The sequence below is a fragment of the Quercus lobata genome, chromosome 5, assembly GCF_001633185.2.
Source record: "Quercus lobata isolate SW786 chromosome 5, ValleyOak3.0 Primary Assembly, whole genome shotgun sequence".
Taxonomy (NCBI): Eukaryota; Viridiplantae; Streptophyta; class Magnoliopsida; order Fagales; family Fagaceae; genus Quercus; species Quercus lobata.
In genome coordinates this window covers 85,732,584-85,752,769 of record NC_044908.1, presented here as the reverse complement: position 1 = coordinate 85,752,769, position 20,186 = coordinate 85,732,584, and the positions used below count along the sequence as shown (strand labels likewise).

The 20,186-nt window shown below is 36.9% G+C and overlaps 1 protein-coding gene across 1 annotated transcript; it reads left to right on the top strand.

Annotated features, from left to right (window-relative positions):
- Positions 1 to 18,320: 18,320 nt before the first annotated feature.
- Positions 18,321 to 19,639, top strand: LOC115991368. The gene is made up of 3 exons (XM_031115070.1): positions 18,321 to 18,341; positions 18,521 to 18,883; positions 19,238 to 19,639. The coding sequence occupies exons 1-3, from the start codon at positions 18,321 to 18,323 to the stop codon at positions 19,637 to 19,639; spliced, it is 786 nt and encodes a 261-aa protein (XP_030970930.1).
- The last annotated feature ends 547 nt before the right edge of the window (positions 19,640 to 20,186 follow it).

Here is a 20,186-nt window from a genome sequence, read left to right as displayed (position 1 = left end):
TTTCTGTAAGGTTGAATTTATTCAACCATCTAATTGGCTTTATTCCATGCCAAATTTGCTTGTAATTCAGTATTTAGTAACCTTGTATTTAGGTGGGTTTGATGTAAGGGTAGTGAGTGAGATAGAGTGAAGATTGCTCAAGAGTGTGCAAGAAAACAGAGACTCGCGGCTGGGACTCGCGGGTGACTCGCGGCTGCAAGCCGCCAGACACAGCACACGTGCCAAGCATGCTGGAAGATGAACAGTCATGCTAGCTGGAGCACTATAGGACAAAACAGGACAACTAGCCATACGGTTATCTCGCGACTGGATCTCGCGACTTGGTCAAGCCGCGAGGTCAAGCCGCGAGCCACCCCTGTTTTGTAAAACCTGATGTTTCACATTCCTCTCCCACTCTAGTATAAATACCCCTTTTACCCACGATTGTGAGAGAGCTTCCAGAGAGAATTTTGAGAGAGAAACCCTAAAGAAAAACAAGACTGATTCACCCATAATCTATACCTTAGAGTCTCTTCAAATTCCTCAACTCTCTTCCTCTCCATTGTCAAATTCTTAAGAGGCATTATACCAAACCTGATTCTCACCATTATCACTACTGTGAGAGAGCTGTTTGGATTTCTGGGAAGCAGTTAGGAAGGAACCAATCTTCATTGGTTGATGCTACGGTCTAGTAGCGGAATTCGGGAAGCTAGAAAAGAAAAAGGTTCAGCGCAACCTCGTTGGAGCAAGAAGCTTGGAGGGCTTAGGTGCACTGGGTAGATTAGGCTTGGAGGGTCTATTGCTGTCCATGTATCCCAACTGTATTTTCTAGTGGATTGTTTACCGCTTGGAGGGCGGCGGAGAGGTTTTACGCCGAGAGCTTCGGTTTCCTCTTCGATAACACATCGCGTGTTGTCTTTGTGTTTGCATCTTCCTTCCTCTCTATCTTTGCCTTTTTATTATCTGCTGTGGATTATGTTTTGTTTTGGCTTAGATAGTTTTTAACCAATTCCATATTATAGCTTTTGTTAAGTTTCCGCACACTTGTTGTTTGACATATTACTTGAATTGGTTAAGTTGTAATTTGGGGGTCTAAACGTTCAAGGGTGTTTATACACGTTTTTGAACTTTCAATTGGTATCAGAGCGGGTACACTTGTTGTGGTTTTATTACCTAAGTGTGATCCTAGACCCCTGTGTTGTGGTTGTTGTTATAGAAAATACCATGCTGAATTGTAGCTTAAGTGTTTGTGAAAATGACTCTATGCATATGTTTGAAAGGTGTTTTACTAATGATCTCGTAGAGTTGTTAAAAACTAAGAAACATGCTAGAGTATTTGTTCACATGCTAGAATATCTTGAAAATCAGAATCATGTCTTACACAGTAGCATATCTGAATCTAAATCATTGATTAAGAAATATAAAAGAAAGAATAGAATGTCGTGTGAGATGATTGAGAATCTGAAAATGAAAAATCAATCTGAAAGAAGCATGAAAACTGATGATGAGTTTGTGTTTGAAGGTCAAGAATGTTTGTCACATGTGAACCTATTTGTGCATACCTCATTGAAGGTGTTTAATGCGTGTTTGTGGTATCTTGACAGTGGGTGTTCTCGCTATATGACAGGGGATAAGTCACTGTTTAAGACACTCAAAGAAAAGGTTGGTGACTATGTGACCTTTGGTGATGGAAGTCATGCTCAAGTCCTAGGCAAAGGAACCATTGAGATACCTGGTTTGCCGCTGTTGAAAGATGTGCTGTACATAAAAGGACTGAAGGCGAATTTGCTGAGCATCACTCAAATTTGTGATGATGATTTCCTGGTACAATTATCTAAGAAGGGATGCTTGATCATCAATGAAGAGGGGATTCAGGTTTTGGAGGGAAATCGGACTACAGATAACTGTTATGGAATAGTTCCCACGGCACCCATATCGTGTAGAAGTGCTCGTGTGGATATGTTGGAGCTGTGGCATCACAGATTTGGGCATGCCAACTTCAAACAAGTAGCAAAAGTCTCCAAACTTGAAGCAGTCAAGGGACTTCCTAAGTTTGGAAAAGTGAAGAAGACCGTTTGTGGTGCGTGTCAAATGGGGAAGCAAACTAAGGCAAGTCATCACAAGGTGAATGTGATTGCCACTTCTCGGTGTTTGGAGTTACTTCATGTTGATCTAATGGGGCATACCAGAACTGAAAGCCTAGGGGGGAAGAGATACATTATGGTCATTGTGGAAGACTACTCAAGATACACTTGGGTTGAATTCCTTAGAGAAAAATCAGAAGCATGTGAGAGGTTGGAGATTCTGTGCAAGAAACTACAAAACGAAAAAGGGATTCCGATTGCCAAAATTAGAAGTGATCATGGGAGGGAATTTGAGAATACAAGATTCGAGTCCTTCTATGAGAAGAATGGAATTAAAAGAGAATTTCAGCTCCCAAAACTCCATAACAAAATGGAGTGGTAGAGAGAAAAAATCGTGTGATTCAGGAGATTGCAAGAGTCATGTTGCTTAACAAGCAAATACCTCAAAAATGTTGGGGAGAAGCTGTCAACACCTCGTGTCACATTGGCAATAGGATTTTCTTTCGAGTTGGTACAAAGAAGACTGCCTATGAGATATGGAATGGGAAGATGCCTAAAGTGAAGTATTTCCGAGTGTTTGGAAGTAAATGCTATATCCTAAATGATCGGGAGAATCTTGGGAAGTTTGATGCGAGAAGTGATGAGGGTATTTTTCTTGGGTACTCTACTACAAGTCGAGCGTATAGAGTGTTTAACAAGAGAACAAAGACTGTGATGGAGTCCATAAATGTCAAGATTGATGATGCCTTATCTAAGGTGGAAATGATTGATGATGTAGAAGGGATGAGCACCAAAGAGCCCGATGTTGAGGTAGAAGCTTTGGATATAGAAGGTGAAGAACCTATAACAGAAGTAGAATCGACTCCCATCAACCCAAGAATGGAAACGAGATCGATGTTTAGAACATCAAGTCCTCTTACTCCTCCGGAAGTTCATCCTCCTATCTCTCGAAGTGATGAAGTTTCCACTTCAAAAAGGCCATCTTCAAGAGTTATCAAGAATCATCCGGAAAGTAACATCATAGGATCTCTTGATGACGGCCTTCGCCTCAGGAAAGGAAACATTCTGCTAGCCAATCATGTAACATATCACTACTATCTTGCACAGTTTGAACCAAAAAGGGTTGAAGAGGCTCTTCAAGATGAGAATTGGGTTGAGTCAATGCATGAAGAGCTGAATCAGTTTGTGAGGAATGATGTGTGGGAACTTGCTCTAAGGCCTGAGAACGTTCATGTTATAGGCACAAAATGGATTTTTAAAAACAAAACTGATGAAGATGGAGAGATAATTCGAAACAAATCTCGGTTAGTAGCTCAATGATACACTCAAGTAGAAGGAGTAGATTTTGATGAATCTTTCGCTCCGGTGGCAAGACTCGAATCCATTCGAATCCTCATGTCCATTGCATGCACTTTGAATTTCAAACTTTATCAAATGGATGTAAAGTGTGCATTTCTGAATGAATATCTAAATGAAGAAGTATTTGTTGAGCAACGAAAAGGATTTGAGGATCCTCATTTTCCAGATCATGTATTAAGATTGAAGAAAGCCCTTTATGGCTTAAAACAAGCGCCTAGAGCCTGGTACGATCGTCTTACACACTATCTTCTAAATAGAGGTTTCAAAAGAGGGTATGCCGACCGAACTCTGTTTGTCAAAAATGATGAAGATTATCTCCTTGTGGCACAAGTCTATGTTGATGACATAGTGTTTGGGGCAACCATCGAAGATCGTGCTACTGAATTTTCTGAAGAGATGAAGAAGGAGTTTGAGATGAGTATGTTGGGGGAACTCACATTTTTCTTGGGTCTTCAAGTCAAACAACAGAAGGAGGGTATATTTGTATCTCAAGAGAAGTATGCCAGAAACATTGTCAAGAAGTTTGGACTAAACTCCAAAAAACATGCCTCCACTCCCATGAACTCATCCACTAAACTGAATGTTGATTCGTCTGGAGTCGAAGTAAGTCCTACATTGTATAGGAGTATCATAGGGAGTTTGCTCTATCTTACAGCCAGTAAACCGGACATTGCTTTCGGTGTTGGCGTTTGTGCCAGGTACCAAGCTAATCCGAAGGAATCTCACCTGACTGCTGCTAAGCGAATCATTCGATATGTGAATGGTACTTCAAACTATGGTCTGTGGTATTCAAAAGACTCAAATGCTTGTCTTGCTGGATATTCAGATGCTGACTGGGCTGGCAGTGTAGACGATCGGAAAAGTACTTCAGGTGGCTGTTTCTACCTTGGTAACAATCTTGTCTTGTGGATGAGCAAGAAGCAAAATTCCGTGTCTCTATCTACTGTTAAAGCAGAATACATCGCTGCTGGAAGTTGCTGCACTCAGCTTCTTTGGATGAAGAAATTACTTCATGACTATGGAATTCCTCAAGAAACGTTGTGTGTCTTCTGTGACAACACCAGTGCCATCAATCTTTCCAAGAATCCTGTCCAGCATTCAAAATCTAAACACATAGAGATACGTTACCATTTCATTTGGGATTTGGTAGAGGAAAGAGTTGTGTGTCTTGAGTTCATACCCACCGACAATCAAAAGGCGGACTTCTTCACCAAGCCTCTCGATGGTCCACGGTTTGAATCACTCCGTAAGACCATTGGTGTTGGTACAATTCCTTGACTCTCTTGTGTGTTGTGTGCTTCACATATTTATAATATGATAAGTTTGTTTGTGTTGGGGCACACACTTCTTTGTTAGCTCTTTGTGCAACATGTTTATTGTTTGTTTGTCCATTTGTGAATACTGTTGCTTCTTTCTATGTTTGTTCAATCATTTTCTTCTTTTATGTCAAAAATCCAAAAATTACATCAAAATTAGAAAATCAAAAAGCTTGATTCACATTGTTGAGTTTTTGCCTCAAAACTTGTTTTGCCTTGTACCTTTGTGCTAATGGCTTTGTGCATTTTCGAGCATTACTTGTTTCTTTGCACTCATATTTCTGTGGGAGAAATCTTGAAATCTTTGTGATTGTTGTAAATAGATCTTCAAACTTGTCATGAATGATTAGTGAATGGTTTTGTTGATCTTGAGACATGCATAGACTTGTGTCTATATATCTTCCCACTCTTTATTTTTGTTTTGCTAAAAATAGCTCACCAAATGTAAATCTCCAAATGAAAAGAGATATTGAGCTGCAAAAGCCTGTCGCACATTCTAGTATTTGACTAGGAAAAAGGGTAAGCGACCTTATATTAAAGTGAATGTTTATTCAAAAAGCCAAAGGCTTGTTCTTTAAAGTGAAATGTCATATATCACTCTCACAATGAGAGATGATTGCCTCAAAAGATCAAAAAGATCAAATGTTATGATTGAAAGTGGAGTCAAATGTTAAGCTCCAAGTTATGTTATCAAGTTGTGTGGGAGGTCATATATACATATTTCTATAATTGAGATGGGTCACATGATCTAGTGCTAATTGTGTATGCCTTGGTTGAATTGATCATTGAAGCTTCACATTAGACGAAGGACTATCTCATTGTTGATATCCACACACAACACACAGGTTTATGTTCAATAAATTTCATATTCATTTGTGTGATTGTACTTGATGAAATGTGTTTTCACATGCTCAATCTTTGTTAATTCAAGCACAAAAAGATTTTTGAGTGTTTTAGGTGTTTTTGGAAAGTATTTTGTTTGAAAAATCTGAAAATTTCAAAAATCCAGTTTTGCCCTGTTTTGGCGGCTCAGTCGCGGGTATGTCAAGTCGCGTGCCTTAGTCGCGTCTTTGCGGGTCATTTTTGGCGACTTGTTCGTGAGTGGAAAGTCCAGTCGCGCGTTTTACTCAGAGATTTTCGCGACTCATCTCGCGACTCACTCGCGGGTAGACCTTCCAGTCGCGAAAAACACTTAGAAAATTTTTTTCAAATTTTTGTCCTTGAGTGTTTTGGCAGCTTAATCTGGCGACTTTTTGGCGACTCGTTTCAGTTGCAAAAATCGCATGTTTTGGAAATACAGGGGCAGTTTTTAAACTTTTTTGTTTTTCCATCGATCTTTTTGTGACTGTTCATTGTCTTTCTCATCTGCTCTTACCCATTCACACCGTGCCTCCATTTTCGATTTCCGTTGTTTGCCTCTTTTCAGCTCAAAATCATCGAGTAACAGGTATGGTTTTTCTGTCTTGAACTCTATTCTACTTGTTGTTATGGTTTTCCCTCTGGATTATTCACATTTGATTGTGATTTTGAGATGGGTTTTTAGCTCAGCTATTACTCTTTGTCCATGCTTAGCTTATGGAAGCTTTTGTTTCTGTTTTGAGCTATTTTAAATTGTTGGTTTTGTTCTTCATCATGTGCTTAGCTAGGGTTAGCTATTTTTGTCTGATCTGCTGTTGATGTGGTGTTTCAAAATGATCCTGTGTGGTATCCTGTTGATGTGTTGTTGAATGTGGGTCCTTTTTCAGCTGATTGTGTGGTTTTATTTTGACTCCCTCTACTGTGTAGTTCAATTTGGGCCATTTGTGTCCCTCATTGCTATTTTCTGGCCATTTTCATCCAGCTATTAGGGTTTCTTCATTATCCCTAAATTTCCATTAACCCACTGCTAATAAAGTCTGTTGGATTGTGTTCTGCCATTTCCCTTGTTCATAATACAGATGAATCTCCTATCTCAAAACCAAGTCCAATCAACATGCGTACATTCAATGCAAGCATTGGACATAGTCGGAAGAGAGCCAAACCAGAAACTTCTGCATCTCACAGTGGCTCTCATTTCAGCACTCTCTCCCTAGATGAGAAACTTGATCGCATTGTATCCTCTGTCCACGAGTTGAATACAAAGATGTCTGGACTCACAGCTTCTCTACACCATCAAAGCACTCGATGGGATATGAAGTTTACTTCTCTTCAAACTCAATTGGATCAAATTCAGAGAAAGCTGGAAGAGGATGAATTGCCTATTCCATGACAATAAGGGGGAGTGATAGGCATGATCAGAGGGGGAGGATATTACCTAAGGGGGAGTGTCTTTACATTCTTCTTTAGTTTAAGTTTTCACTTTAAGTTGATATATTGTGTTTTGTAAATTGTTATTCAGGATGTTTTGTGTTTGTACCCATGTGCTTTTGTAAGCTTTCAGGGTTAATGTTTTATGCATAGTTTGTAGGCTTTATGGTTTGTACCTTGCTTAATGCAGCCTTTATGCTATGTTGAAATCAGTACTTTAATCTAAATGTCTTGCATTTTGATTTATATACTGTCACTCTTGTGCCCTTGTAGGATTGTTCCTAGATGCATATACCTTGTGTACTATGCATTGGTTGAGTGTTGAACATACAAGTGTCTTGCCTTGTGCTTGTTAACTTGTATGTCCTTGTGTTCATTCCAAGTGTGAATAAGCACTGTGATCACTATCTTGTGGTGTTCACTTGGTTGATCAAGCCATGGTCTGTTTCTTAACTCCATCTTTGCTTGATCACATATTACCTGTTTCATATGCATTTTATAATTTTCTGCTTACAATGATCACGGTGTATTGTTGTGTTCCAAGAGTATTATGTTCATATGATTCAAGTGCTTCACAGCTTCTAGAGTTAGGTGTGAGTGAGTTTTGATCAATTGTTCCCAACTCACATTTTAAGTCTAGAGTCTGTTTTAGGGTTTTGTCACGGAATAGCTAAAGGGGGAGATTGTAAGGTTGAATTTATTCAACAATCTAATTGGCTTTATTCCGTGCTAAATTTGCTTGTAATTCAGCATTTAGTAACCCTGTATTTAGGTGGGTTTGATGTAAGGGTAGTGAGTGAGATAGAGTGAAGATTGCTCAAGAGTGTGCAAGAAAACAGAGACTCGCGGTTGGGACTTGCGGGTGACTCGCGGTTGCAAGCCACCAGACGCAGCACACGTGCCAAGCATGCTGGAAGATGAACAGTCATGCTAGCTGGAGCACTACAGAACAAAGCAAGACAACTGGCCATACGGTTATCTCGCGACTGGATCTCGCGACTTGGTCAAGCCGCGAGCCACCCCTTTTTTGTAAAACCTGACGTTTCACATTCCTCTCCCACTCTAGTATAAATACCCCTTTTACCCACGATTGTGAGAGAGTTTCCAGAGAGAATTTTGAGAGAGAAACCCTAAAGAAAAACAAGATTGATTCACTCACAATCTATACCTTAGAGTCTCTTCAAATTCCTCAACTTTCTTCCTCTCCATTGTCAAATCCTTGAGAGGCATTATACCAAACCTGATTCTCACCATTATCACTACTGTGAGAGAGCTGTTTGGATTTCTGGGAAGCAGTTAGGAAGGAACCAATCTTCATTGGTTGATGCTACGGTCTAGTAGCGGAATCCGGGAAGCTAGAAAAGAAAAAGGTTCAGCGCAACCTCGTTGGAGCAAGAAGCTTGGAGGGCTTAGGTGCACTGGGTAGATTAGGCTTGGAGGGTCTATTGCTGTCCATGTATCCCAACTGTATTTTCTAGTGGATTGTTTATTGCTTGGAGGACGGCGGAGAGGTTTTACCCCGAGGGCTTCGGTTTCCTCTTTGATAACACATCGCGTGTTGTCTTTGTGTTTGCATCTTCCTTCCTCTCTATCTTTGCCTTTTTATTATCTGCTGTGGATTATGTTTTGTTTTGGCTTAGATAGTTTTTAACCAATTCCATATTATAGCTTTTGTTAAGTTTCCGCACACTTGTTGTTTGACATATTGCTTGAATTGGTTAAGTTGTAATTCGGGGGTCTAAACGTTCAAGGGTGTTTATACACGTTTTTGAACTTTCATTTTCTCAATATTTTTACAACAAATTTGATAGATTTTAGACCCCTTAAAACCACAATCAGATTAACCTAGGTAATTAGCCAAGTGATTACTTAGTCCAAATTACAAGTCTAGGTTATCACAATCAAACAATCATATCATGCATAGCAGCAGAAAGATAAATAACACAATGATATGATAACCCAGGAAAACCAAACTGGTAAAAAACCCTGGGGAGAATTTAACCTAACTATCCTCAAGGTAAAAAGCAAATCCATTAGAAAGAATCGAAGTTTATACAATAAGACTTACAAGCCCCCACGCTCGACTTCTTATTGCTACCAACCAGTAGAACTTACTGATACGACCACGTGCAAGCTCCGAATCCACGGACTCCTTCTTTCTTTGGCCTTTGCAAAGCACAAACACCCCCGTTTGTGACTTTGAGATCCCACTTAAAGGTTTAGCAACACAAACTCTCCTGTTTGTGACTCCAAGACTACCCTTGAAGGTTTAGATCATTAACACCTTTGATGACAAGAGAAGGCAGCAACTTCTACAACACCGGATCTTAAGATTCTTCAAGGAATAGCACCGGTAGAAGACATAAGAGAACTTTTTAGGAACAAAACCCTAAATACAAAAGAGGCACACTCTTTTCTCTCTGAAAAGCCACATAAAAACATGCTTAGGGTTTCCTTTATATACTGGGAGAAGTAGATTAGAAACCCTAATCCTAAATGGGCTTGAACTGCTGTTTGGGCTTAATTAAAATTCTGCATATACGACTTTCGATCGATCGAGCCTGTCTTTCGATTGATCGAACCAGACAGATTATGAAATCTTCTTCCTGCAGCCTGTATGTTCTTGAATCTTGACTTGAATCACATTGAGTATTGTCTAATAAAACCTATAGACTCTAAGATCTATATCTAGACAAGTTTGTGTTCACGATTTGCCAATTGTTCTAAACATTTAGAACCTAACAAACTTCCCATTTGGCAATTCGTGACAAAACTTTCATACAAAATGAAATGCTCAAATACAAGAATAACCCAATACAATAAAATACCCAATTACATCACAAATCCCAATCTAAGACTCCTAACCTAGAAGTTGCAAGAAGAGGTAGAAGGTCTTGATCAGAATGCACCTGTCTTTCCTGAAACACTGAACAAACACATCACCGTATGTGTGGAAAGAAAGACATATAAACAATAATATGAAATAGAATATATATAAAAAAATAAACTAACTCCCCCCCCCCTAAGTTAGATACAATAAAAAGTTTTTTATATTCTCCCCTTAAACAAAACAAACAGGTCAATCTATGTCTCCCCCTTTTTGTCAGGTATTAACAAAGTCTACCTAATCAGAAGGTAGACAGAAAACATACGTAACAGAGTAAGAGAAAATAGAGACAACTCCCCCTATGAAGAGCAACAACTCCCCCTAAGAACCACAAAGGTTAAAAAAAAATTCTCCCCCTATAAAAATAGGAAAAACAAAACAAGTTTTGGGAAAAACAGTTTTGGGGAAAAATAAAGGGGGTGGGGATAAATAAAAAGACACAAACCAAGTTTAAAAAAAAAAACTAAGTTGAGGATACACATGAAGAAAAAATATTCTCTCTTTCAATAAAATGCAAACATGGCACTATTTGACCCATAAACAGTTGCATGAGTAGAGAAAATATTTGCACATTGATTATCCATCACATTTTTTAAGAAAAATATTTTCTACAGTTCACACATAAAAAATGCATATACTAGAAAGTACATAGCTCAAAAATTCATTAATCAATTTTTGATCAAGTTGAGTACACAATGTAGCAAAGTGTATGCATGTTATATGTGAAAACAATGAGAGATATGACTGCAAAACTGTAAGATGGATGCAGAAACAGTGCAATGCATGTGAATCCTAAACATAAATGATGCATGGAAAAATCAATTTTTTGAAAAAACAGAGCAATTTAATGCAGAAACTCCTCAAAGCACAATATTTCATGAATGAAATGCATGAGTATGAGATTAAAAGTTTTTCAAAAACACTTGAATTCAACCCAGATCTTCCAAAGACAAGATTTTTTAATCAATTTGTCTCCAAAACTCAAATATTAAAGACATTTGCATCAAAATCCAGGAACATGTAATCTTGGATGGCTACAACAAGATCACACACAATATAATGTACCAAGTTTAGCAAAGAGTAACTTGTGTAGTGTGTGCAACTAGCATAAACTTGAGATACATGTGAGGTGATATATAAATAGAAATCAATTACAAAGTCTACAAAATTCATTACATAGAATTTGAAAGAGACTATCACCTAAAGAGTTATATCATATAACTCCCACATCTCCTAGATCATAAGCTTGCAATCATGTAAGTTTCTTGATTTTATGCTTCATAATATACACCGATTTTAATTATGTGATTTGGCATCAAGCCTAATAGTACACATCAATTTTAAGTATTAAGCAATTAAACCGAGGTTACACCTTATGTTCTTTTTGTGCATGTGTTACATTTTCTCGAGCACAGAATCTTATGATATGCAATAAGGTGTTCATGATTGGCTAGTGAACAATGGTAAGATAGTTATTTATGCCTTTCTCAAAAGGTTCAAGTCCAACAGTCAAAAACATGTGACTTCAAGATCAAGACAAAGTGATCAAAAACTATAAACATCTCCCACACAACATGCACTACAAAGCTCAAATTAGTAAAGTGCAATAAAAGAAGCTCACCCAAGCTAAACAAGGTACATAAACTTGTTATGTAAAGATAATATAGCCAATCCTTGATTATAAATCCAAGATGTGAAAAAGACAAAAATCTTTTTGCTTTTAAAAAATTTATGACCAAAAACAAAAAGCACACATTATGCTAAATGAACAATGCAAATGCAATGCATGACAGTGCTTAACTAAGCTATAGAGAGTACACAAACAAGAAATATCAATTTCTTAATTAACCTTTGAGTACATGTACAAATTAGTACATACTCATACAAAATCAGAAAAAAAAAAACTTAGCACTTATTTAACACATACTATTCAAGTTTCTCCATAATGTCAAGCATGTTCTAAATCCAGAGAGAGATATCACAATTCATGTAATCCTCAAAAAGAAAAACTAGACACAAAATAAAATATTTTTGTCTTTTTGAAAATTTTCAATGTTTTTGGATTTTTTTTTTAAATAAAAAACAACCTAAAAAAAACACGACCAAAAACAGAAACAAAACATGTCCACAATATATTGAAAGAATTAAATCAGGGACAAGTTAGCAACACTCACCTTGGAGAATCTTTTCTCACCCATATAGCACGAGTCTTCGGCTTTGTAGGTGAAAATTCATGAGAAGCAGAGTGTATTTGAGGAATTATACCAATCTTCTGAGAAAGACTAAAATCTTGCAAATTTCTTTCACAAGCCAACAAGCTCAAATTTTTCAAAAGAATATGAAGCAATTTATATGGACTTATGGTAGGAGAAATATCATCACATATCCTAGATTGAAACATTGAATGCTTAAATTTCAATTTATGACAATTAGGACAAATGTGACCATGGACACCACAAAAGTGACAAACAGGAACAAAATTAGGAACATCAGTATTTCTAAGAACAAATCTAGTCTCAAATTTTGGTTTTTGCCTTAACAAAGAACAATTTGGTCTAATATGACCAACAACACCACAAAGGTGACAGGTAGACACAAAAACAGATTTATTGTGCTTTCTAACAGTAGGTTTAGACATAGGTTTAGAAACTTCAACGTCTACATCAGAATATTTACCTTTGTCTAACCTAGCAAAATAAGTATTTTCTTTATTATTCCTCTTGAAATGAGGGATATAAACTTTCTCAGTTTTAGACTTAAGAGAAACAGAAACACTTCTGTTATCAACAGCAGGCTTGGTACTAGTCAAATTTTCAATTTTAGCTTTAGATTCAACTAACTCTTTTTCCAAGCTTTTCATATTCTCATCTTGAGAGGAAATTTGATTTCTCAAAAATTCATTCTTTTTATTAGATTCATCTAATCTAACAATCAATTCCTCTTTTTTAAGATTAGCCAATTTTAACTTTTCCTTGAATTTCTTAGCAATTTTCATAGATTTCAATAATTCCTTACGAAGAGTTTCACAGGCATCAATAAAATCAACAGAAGCATGAGCATAAACATGATCAGAAAGACACTTCAAATTATCCATGATAATAGGGGTCAAGGATCAGCTCTTAGATCAAAAGATCTAAAACAAAAGAGCAACCCGCTCTGATACCACTTGATAGTTTTTAGACCCCTTAAAACCACAATCAAATTAACCTAGGTAATTAGCCAAGTGATTACTTAGTCCAAATTACAAGTCTAGGTTATCACAATCAAACAATCATATCATGCATAATAGCGGAAAGATAAATAACACAATGATATGATAACCTAGGAAAACCAAATCGGTAAAAAAACCTGGGGAGGAGTTAACCTAGCTATCCTTAAGGTAAAAAGCAAATCCACTAGAAAGAATCGAAGTTCATACAATAAGACTTACAAGCCCCCACACTTGACTTCTTATTGTTACCAACCAGTAGAACTTACTGACACGACCACGTGCAAGCTCCGAATCCACGAACTCCTTCTTTCTTTGGCCTTTGCAAAACACAAACACCCCCGTTTGTGACTTTGAGATCCCACTCAAAGGTTTAGCAACACAAACTCTTCTGTTTGTGACTCCAAGACCACCCTTGAAGGTTTAGATCATCAACACCTTTGATGACAAGAGAAGACAGCAACTTCTACAACACTGGATCTTAAGATTCTTCAAGGAATAGCACCAGTAGAAGACATAAGAGAGCCTTTTAGGAACAAAACCCTAAATACAAAAGAGGCACACTCTTTTCTCTTTGAAAAGCCACATAAAAACGTGCTTAAGGTTTCCTTTATATATTGGGAGAAGTAGATTAGAAACCCTAATCCTAAATGGGCTTGAACTGCTGTTTGGGCTTAATTAAAATTCTGCAGATACGACTTTCGATCAATCGAGCCTGTCTTTCGATCGATCGAACCAGACAGATTATGAAATCTTCTTCCTGCAGCTTGTATGTTCTTGAATCTTGACTTGAATCACATTGAGCATTGTCTAATAAAACCTATAGACTTTAAGATCTATATCTAGACAAGTTTGTGTTCACGATTTGCCAATTGGTCTAAACATTTAGAACCTAACAAAATCATAGGTGACTATTTGTTATTGGTTCTAATTTGAATTTACCACTAAAATGACCTTTTTGCCCCACTAATAAAAACCCTTAACAACCTGAAACTTAAAACTTATTGTGAAAGTGTTATAAAAATACTGTGAAGATTACATTTTTATTTCTGTTTTGGTACACGGATCTCAATTTTCAACTACCATTTGCCAACAAATAGTTTTTAATAACTCACTTTTTTTTTCACCTCCACTCATTCTCTTTTACTTTTACAATTTATCTTTCTATATTTTTATCTTGATTTTATCTCCTCCACAAGGCTACCTCCATTGATTCTTATCTCATTTCAAATTTCAAAAAGCAAGTCTTATCTCACCTTTGGTCAGTCATCATGTGGGCACCCAAAGCAAAACAATTTGAGAAACAATGAAGACATAAAAAAGCGAAGAAGATTAGAGGAATACAGACGTGAAATTTGTTGAGACCAAGATACGAGAGAGACAAAGAGAGATGCATCAGATCGTTATATTTGTTGAGAAATTATCTTAGGCGAGTGAAAAATTACATAGAAATCTGTGTTTTTGTTTCGGGCCGATATCCATCTTCCAGCCGAAATATGGCATTTCTTCTGGTACAACCAAAACGCTCGCGGTACTGCCGGTATTTAAACCGGTACGAAGGAAGGATGTTTCTGTACCGTTTCAGGCACCAGTACAGTACGAAACTAACAACCTTGGTTGTGATATCAATCATGCACTTTCATTCATTATTATATCATTAGTTAGCAGATTTTTTGAAATAAAATTGGTAATAGCACTTGATGTAACATAGGCTAAGCTTACAAAATCAAGTCAACCACGTTAGTTACTAACTAACCAACAACAAAAGTATGAACAATAATTAAAAACAAAAAGATATATTACTAATAACCTATATATGATTATAGATTGGATGGGTTTGATTTTGACTCAATCAGATATCAGTTATATCAATAACCCTGCCCTGATTTTTAAATGATAATAAGTAAAGGTAAATAAAGAAATCATTATTGAAAAGCATAATTCGATTTTTCCGTGTGTGTGTGGGGGCGCTAAAAGAGTTTTTTATTTTATGCTTTCTGAGTAGTGTATTTTGAATTTTTATTACACCATTTCTTTTTCTTTTTCTTTTTTCTTTTTTTTTTTTTGAGAATCATTATTTCACCATTTCTTGTAAAGTTGTGATTTACAACTATGTTTTATGTTGGCTTTATTCCATAACAAAAAGTGTTGTAATTGCTTTAATTTTGTTTCTTGTATTTTGTGGGATTTTATTATATTGGGTTTAGTATTAAATTGGTGAAGAATCGAGCATGAAATGAAGAATTAGTGTAATTTTGCGACTAACTCGTGAGAAGAGTATCACGCGAAAAGGGCATGTGAGAAGCACATGCTAGAAACTGAAGAGTCATCCCAGGCTATCGATGTCATGAGTGTCTCGTTGGTAAGGCCTTCTTGCGAAATACTCACGAAACGTTCTTCCCGAAGGATTTTAAGTGTGACTTTCTTACCCTTCACCCATACTATATATACCCTCATTACCCACAAAAGTATGAGAGGTCATTTTAGAGAGAAAAACCATAAATAGGTTTTCTACAACACAAGACACTCATCGTTTAGAGAGAGAGCTACTTATCCTTAGTGAGAAATCATTGTAACATCTTCTCCTTCCCTCTCTCATTGCCATACCTTAAGAGGAGTTTTGTACCCAAAAACAACCCACACCTATTCAAAGTATAGAGTGTTTTGGAGCTAGGGAAGATTTAGAGATTTGCCAAAAGAAGCTGGTGAGGCTTGGCAGATGCAATCGGGCGTATTGCGGGATCCAAAAAGCTAGTGAAGACATGACTCCGAGAAGTCCGTTGGTAGCAGGAGCTTGGAGGGTTCAAGTACATTGGGTACAGGGACGGACACAGGTAAAGGGCTAAGGGGGTTCGAGCCCCCACTAGACCCAAAAAAAAAAAAAAAGGGGCTTAGGCCCCCCTGAGATTTTAGCTTAGGCCCCCCTCCCAAAAATCATGAACCCCTTCCCATCATCCGACAAGCTCAGGGCAGAGCCCATGATCCATGTAAATCTTAAAAAAAAAAAAAAAAAACCCTCGGCTTTCAACAATCCAAAACCAAACGGAGAAAGCAAAAAATAAAGGAAAAGAAAAGAAAAGAAAGGAAAGTGAGAGGCAAGAGCTGCGAGACAGAGAGATAGAGATAAAGATAGAGAGTACTCAGAGCAGAGCCATCTTGATCACGGATCATAGAGCTATGTTGCCGTGATGGAGAGAGACAAAGAGCCGTGTCACCGTGACGAAGCGAGACAAAGAGCGAGACCAGAGCGAGACCCAGTCCAATACAACAGTACCCACACCAGCGAGAGCGAAACCCACGCGAGAAGAGACCCACTTGCCGCTGCCGCCGCCAATTGCTCAATCTACCTAGCTAGCCTAGCTTCGAGCCTTCATAGTTCACAAGTATTTACTCTTATCTTTTCCTTCAAATTTTCAAAACCTTGTGATCTGAGAATCTGAGATTCATAGAAACTATGCTTGTGCCTTGTGGACTTGTGGTGTTTCATGTTTGTGTTTTTACTGATGAGTGATGAACTGAACTGATGTTGGTGAATGGTGATTGTGAATTGAATCTGTGCTGCTTGTGGCTGTGGTGTTTTTTTTTTTTTTGGGGGGGGGGGGCTTTTTGGCTTTGTGACTCTGTCACTTTGTATTTGTGACTCTCTCTTGCATTATATAGATAAGAGAGATACAGAGAGAGAGTAGAGTTTGTAGAGATAGTTTTTTCTTAGTTGACTGGTAGTTGGGCATAAAAGGGACAAGTGGAGTTGGGCAACGGATAAGTGACAAAAAAAAAGAAGAAGGTAAATTTAAGAAAAGTTTTTGTTAGTAGTGTTGGTAGTGGGATTCATTGGATTAGTGGGTCAGAATTAGAAAGATGGAGACAACACAAAGACACAAAAGACATAAATAAAGGCAGAGACAACACAGAGACATAAATAAAGGTAGACCAAACACAAAGACATAAATAAAGGCAAACCAAAGACAAAAAGAAAAAAACAAATCATATAATATAAAAAATTGTCACACAAATTTAAGAAAATAACGGTGATTCTTATATGATTTTTATTTTATTTGTAGATCATGAAAAAATCAACTACAATGCTTGATTTTTTCAAAAGAAAAGGTTCAACTTCAAATTCTTCCGAAGTCAACGTGGAATTGCCAACAACTAATGTTGCTATTCCAATTCTAGAAAATGTGGATGTTCCAATTCCGGAAAATGTGGATGTTCCAATCTCTCAAACACAATTTCAAAGAATTGACCTTGATTCTTTGGATTATGATCCCGGAACACGCAAACAAATATGGGAATATCATGTTAATCAACGTGATGAAATTCGACAGGCTTACATTAAAAAAGGTCCGCACCAACCTCCTCTAGAGACATTCAAAAAAAGTGGAAAGCGCAATCGTAGCTTTCAAGCTTCTTGGTTTAGAAATAATTCAAATGGGCTTGAATATTCTCCTACAACAGATGTAGTTTATTGTCTACCCTGCTTTGTCTTTCATAATCCAAATGTGGTTGTGGGACAAAATACATTCATTGTTGGTGGATTTAGAAATTGGAAAAAGGTTGGGGGCAAAGATTGTTATTTTTAAGGTCATATAGGAAAAGATCCTAACTCAGCTCATAGAGTTGCTAAGCAAATGTGTAAGGATTTGATGAACTAATCATAGCATTTGCAAAGGGTAGTTGATCATTTCACTACTGAACAAATTGCAAATAATCGGTTGCAACTAAAGGCCACAATTTTTATTTTCTGATATCTTGCCTTTCAAGCTATAGTTTTTAGAGGTCGAGATAAAAGTTTTAGTTCATTAAATCGTGGGAACTTTCATGAATCATTGGGTATTGTGACTTTTTGGAATGAAAAGGTTGCTAAAATAATAGAAAAAGCTCCCAAAAATGCAATCTACACATCACTTAGGATTCAAAAGGAAATTCTACTTGTTTTCTCAACCAAAGTGAAGAAGGCCATTCGGGAAGAAATTGGTGATGCAAAGTTTTGCATAATGGTTGATGAAGCTCATGATGAGTCCATGAAAGAGCAAATGGTTGTGATTTTTAGATATGTTGATGCAGAAGGCTTTGTGAAAGAACGTTTTTTTGGGCTTATTCATGTTGTTGACACTGTGGCTTTGACTCTAAAGAAGGGATATATTCTTTGTTATCTCAACATTGCTTAGATATACAAAATATTCGAGGGTAAAGATATGATGGAGCAAGCAACATGCGAGGTATGTGGAATGGATTACAGGTTTTGATTTTGAATGATTGCCCATATGCTTACTACATCCATTGTTTTGCACATCGCTTATAATTGGCATTAGTAGAAGCATCAAAACAAGTTGTTCCCATTAGTCATTTTTTTCTTACATTGCTTTTTCTGATCAAAATTATTAATGCTTCATGCAAGCGCAATGAGCAATTGAGAGTTGCCAATGCTAATGAAATAACACGTTTGATTGATCTTGAAGAGCTTGAGACTGGAAGTGGACTTAATCAAATTGGCACTTTACAACGACCTGTAGAAACATGTTGGAGTTCACATTTTAGATCAGTTTCTAGCTTATTAAGGATGTTTACTTCAACTGTTGAAGTTTTACAAAATATAATTGATGATGCGATTGATGGAGAACATCGGGCAAAAGGAGAGTCAGCTTATGATGGTTTAACTTCATTTGAATTTGTCTTCATCTTGCATCTTGAGAAGGAAACTATGGAGATCACTGATAAACTTTGTCAAGCTTTGCAAAGCCAATTTCAAGACATTTTAAATGTCATGCATTTAGTTTCATCTACTAAAGCACTTATCCAAAAATTTAGAGATAATGGATGGGATGGCTTACTTACCACTGTAATATCATTTTGTGAGAAGTATTGCATTAATGTCCTGGATATGAATGCTCGTTATGTTGCGAGGTGAGGTCAAGCTTGTAATCAGTAAGATAACGTTACAAATGAGCGTCATTATCGAGTAAATATTTTTTATGCTACAATAGATTCTCAATTACAGGAACTAAATTATCAGTTTAATGAAGATGCAATGGAGTTACTTAGGCTTAGCTTAGATTTAGAAACTTGAGAGGCATTAAAATCTTTCAGAATTAGTGATCTTTGTTTGTTGGTAAAGAATTTCTATCCACAAGATTTCACAGATTATGACAAACAAGTGTTGGAGAAGGAGCTTTATTATTTTGAGCATAATGGAGTCCAAGATCCAGAGTTCAAAAAATTGAAAAATTTATCTGAGTTGTCTCAATGGTTAGTGAGAACTGGAAATTCAGAACACTACAAACCTGTTTATAGAATGGTGAGACTTGTGCTTACTCTTCCAGTTTCTATTGCCACTATAGAGCGAGCATTTTCAGCTATGAAAGTTGTCAAAACTAACCTTCGAAACAAAATGGAAAATGATTTTTTGACGGACTCTTTGATGTTATACATTGAAAAGGATATAGCCTCGACATTTAGTTTGGATTCAATAGTAGATGATTTTGAAGATTTGAAAGAGCGTCGAGTTCCCTTTTCATAGATGATAGCATAAAGAAACAGTAGTGTTTCATGTCTTTTGTTTTTGTTAGTAGATTGTATCGTAATATATTTAGAAACAATGATTTTTTTGTATTTGTCTTGGTTGATAGTTTATTAATACTATATGAATGCGTATTTGAAAATTTTTTTTCGCTCATCTCCACCCCCCTCCCGGCTTAAAACACTGCGTTTGTCCATGATTGGGTAGACTAGGTTTGGAGGGGTTTTTGTTATTCGTGTACTCCAACTTTATTCTTTAGTGGATCAATTTCGACTTGGAGGGTCACAGAGAGGTTTTTTGTCGAGTTCTTCGGTTTCCTTTTTAATAACACATCTTGGTGTTATCTTGTATTTGCATCTCTCTTCCCTTACTCTTATGCTTTACTTTTATTGTTTGTTGTTCATGTTTATGCTCTAGAGTAGTATCAGTTCATTGCGTACATTTACTTTTGTTCCGCACTTTGATTAAGTAAAAGTAAAAGCAATCTAGCCGTAATTTTTAATTGGGGGTCTGAACAAGCTCTTTTATTTTAACACAAATCCGAGCT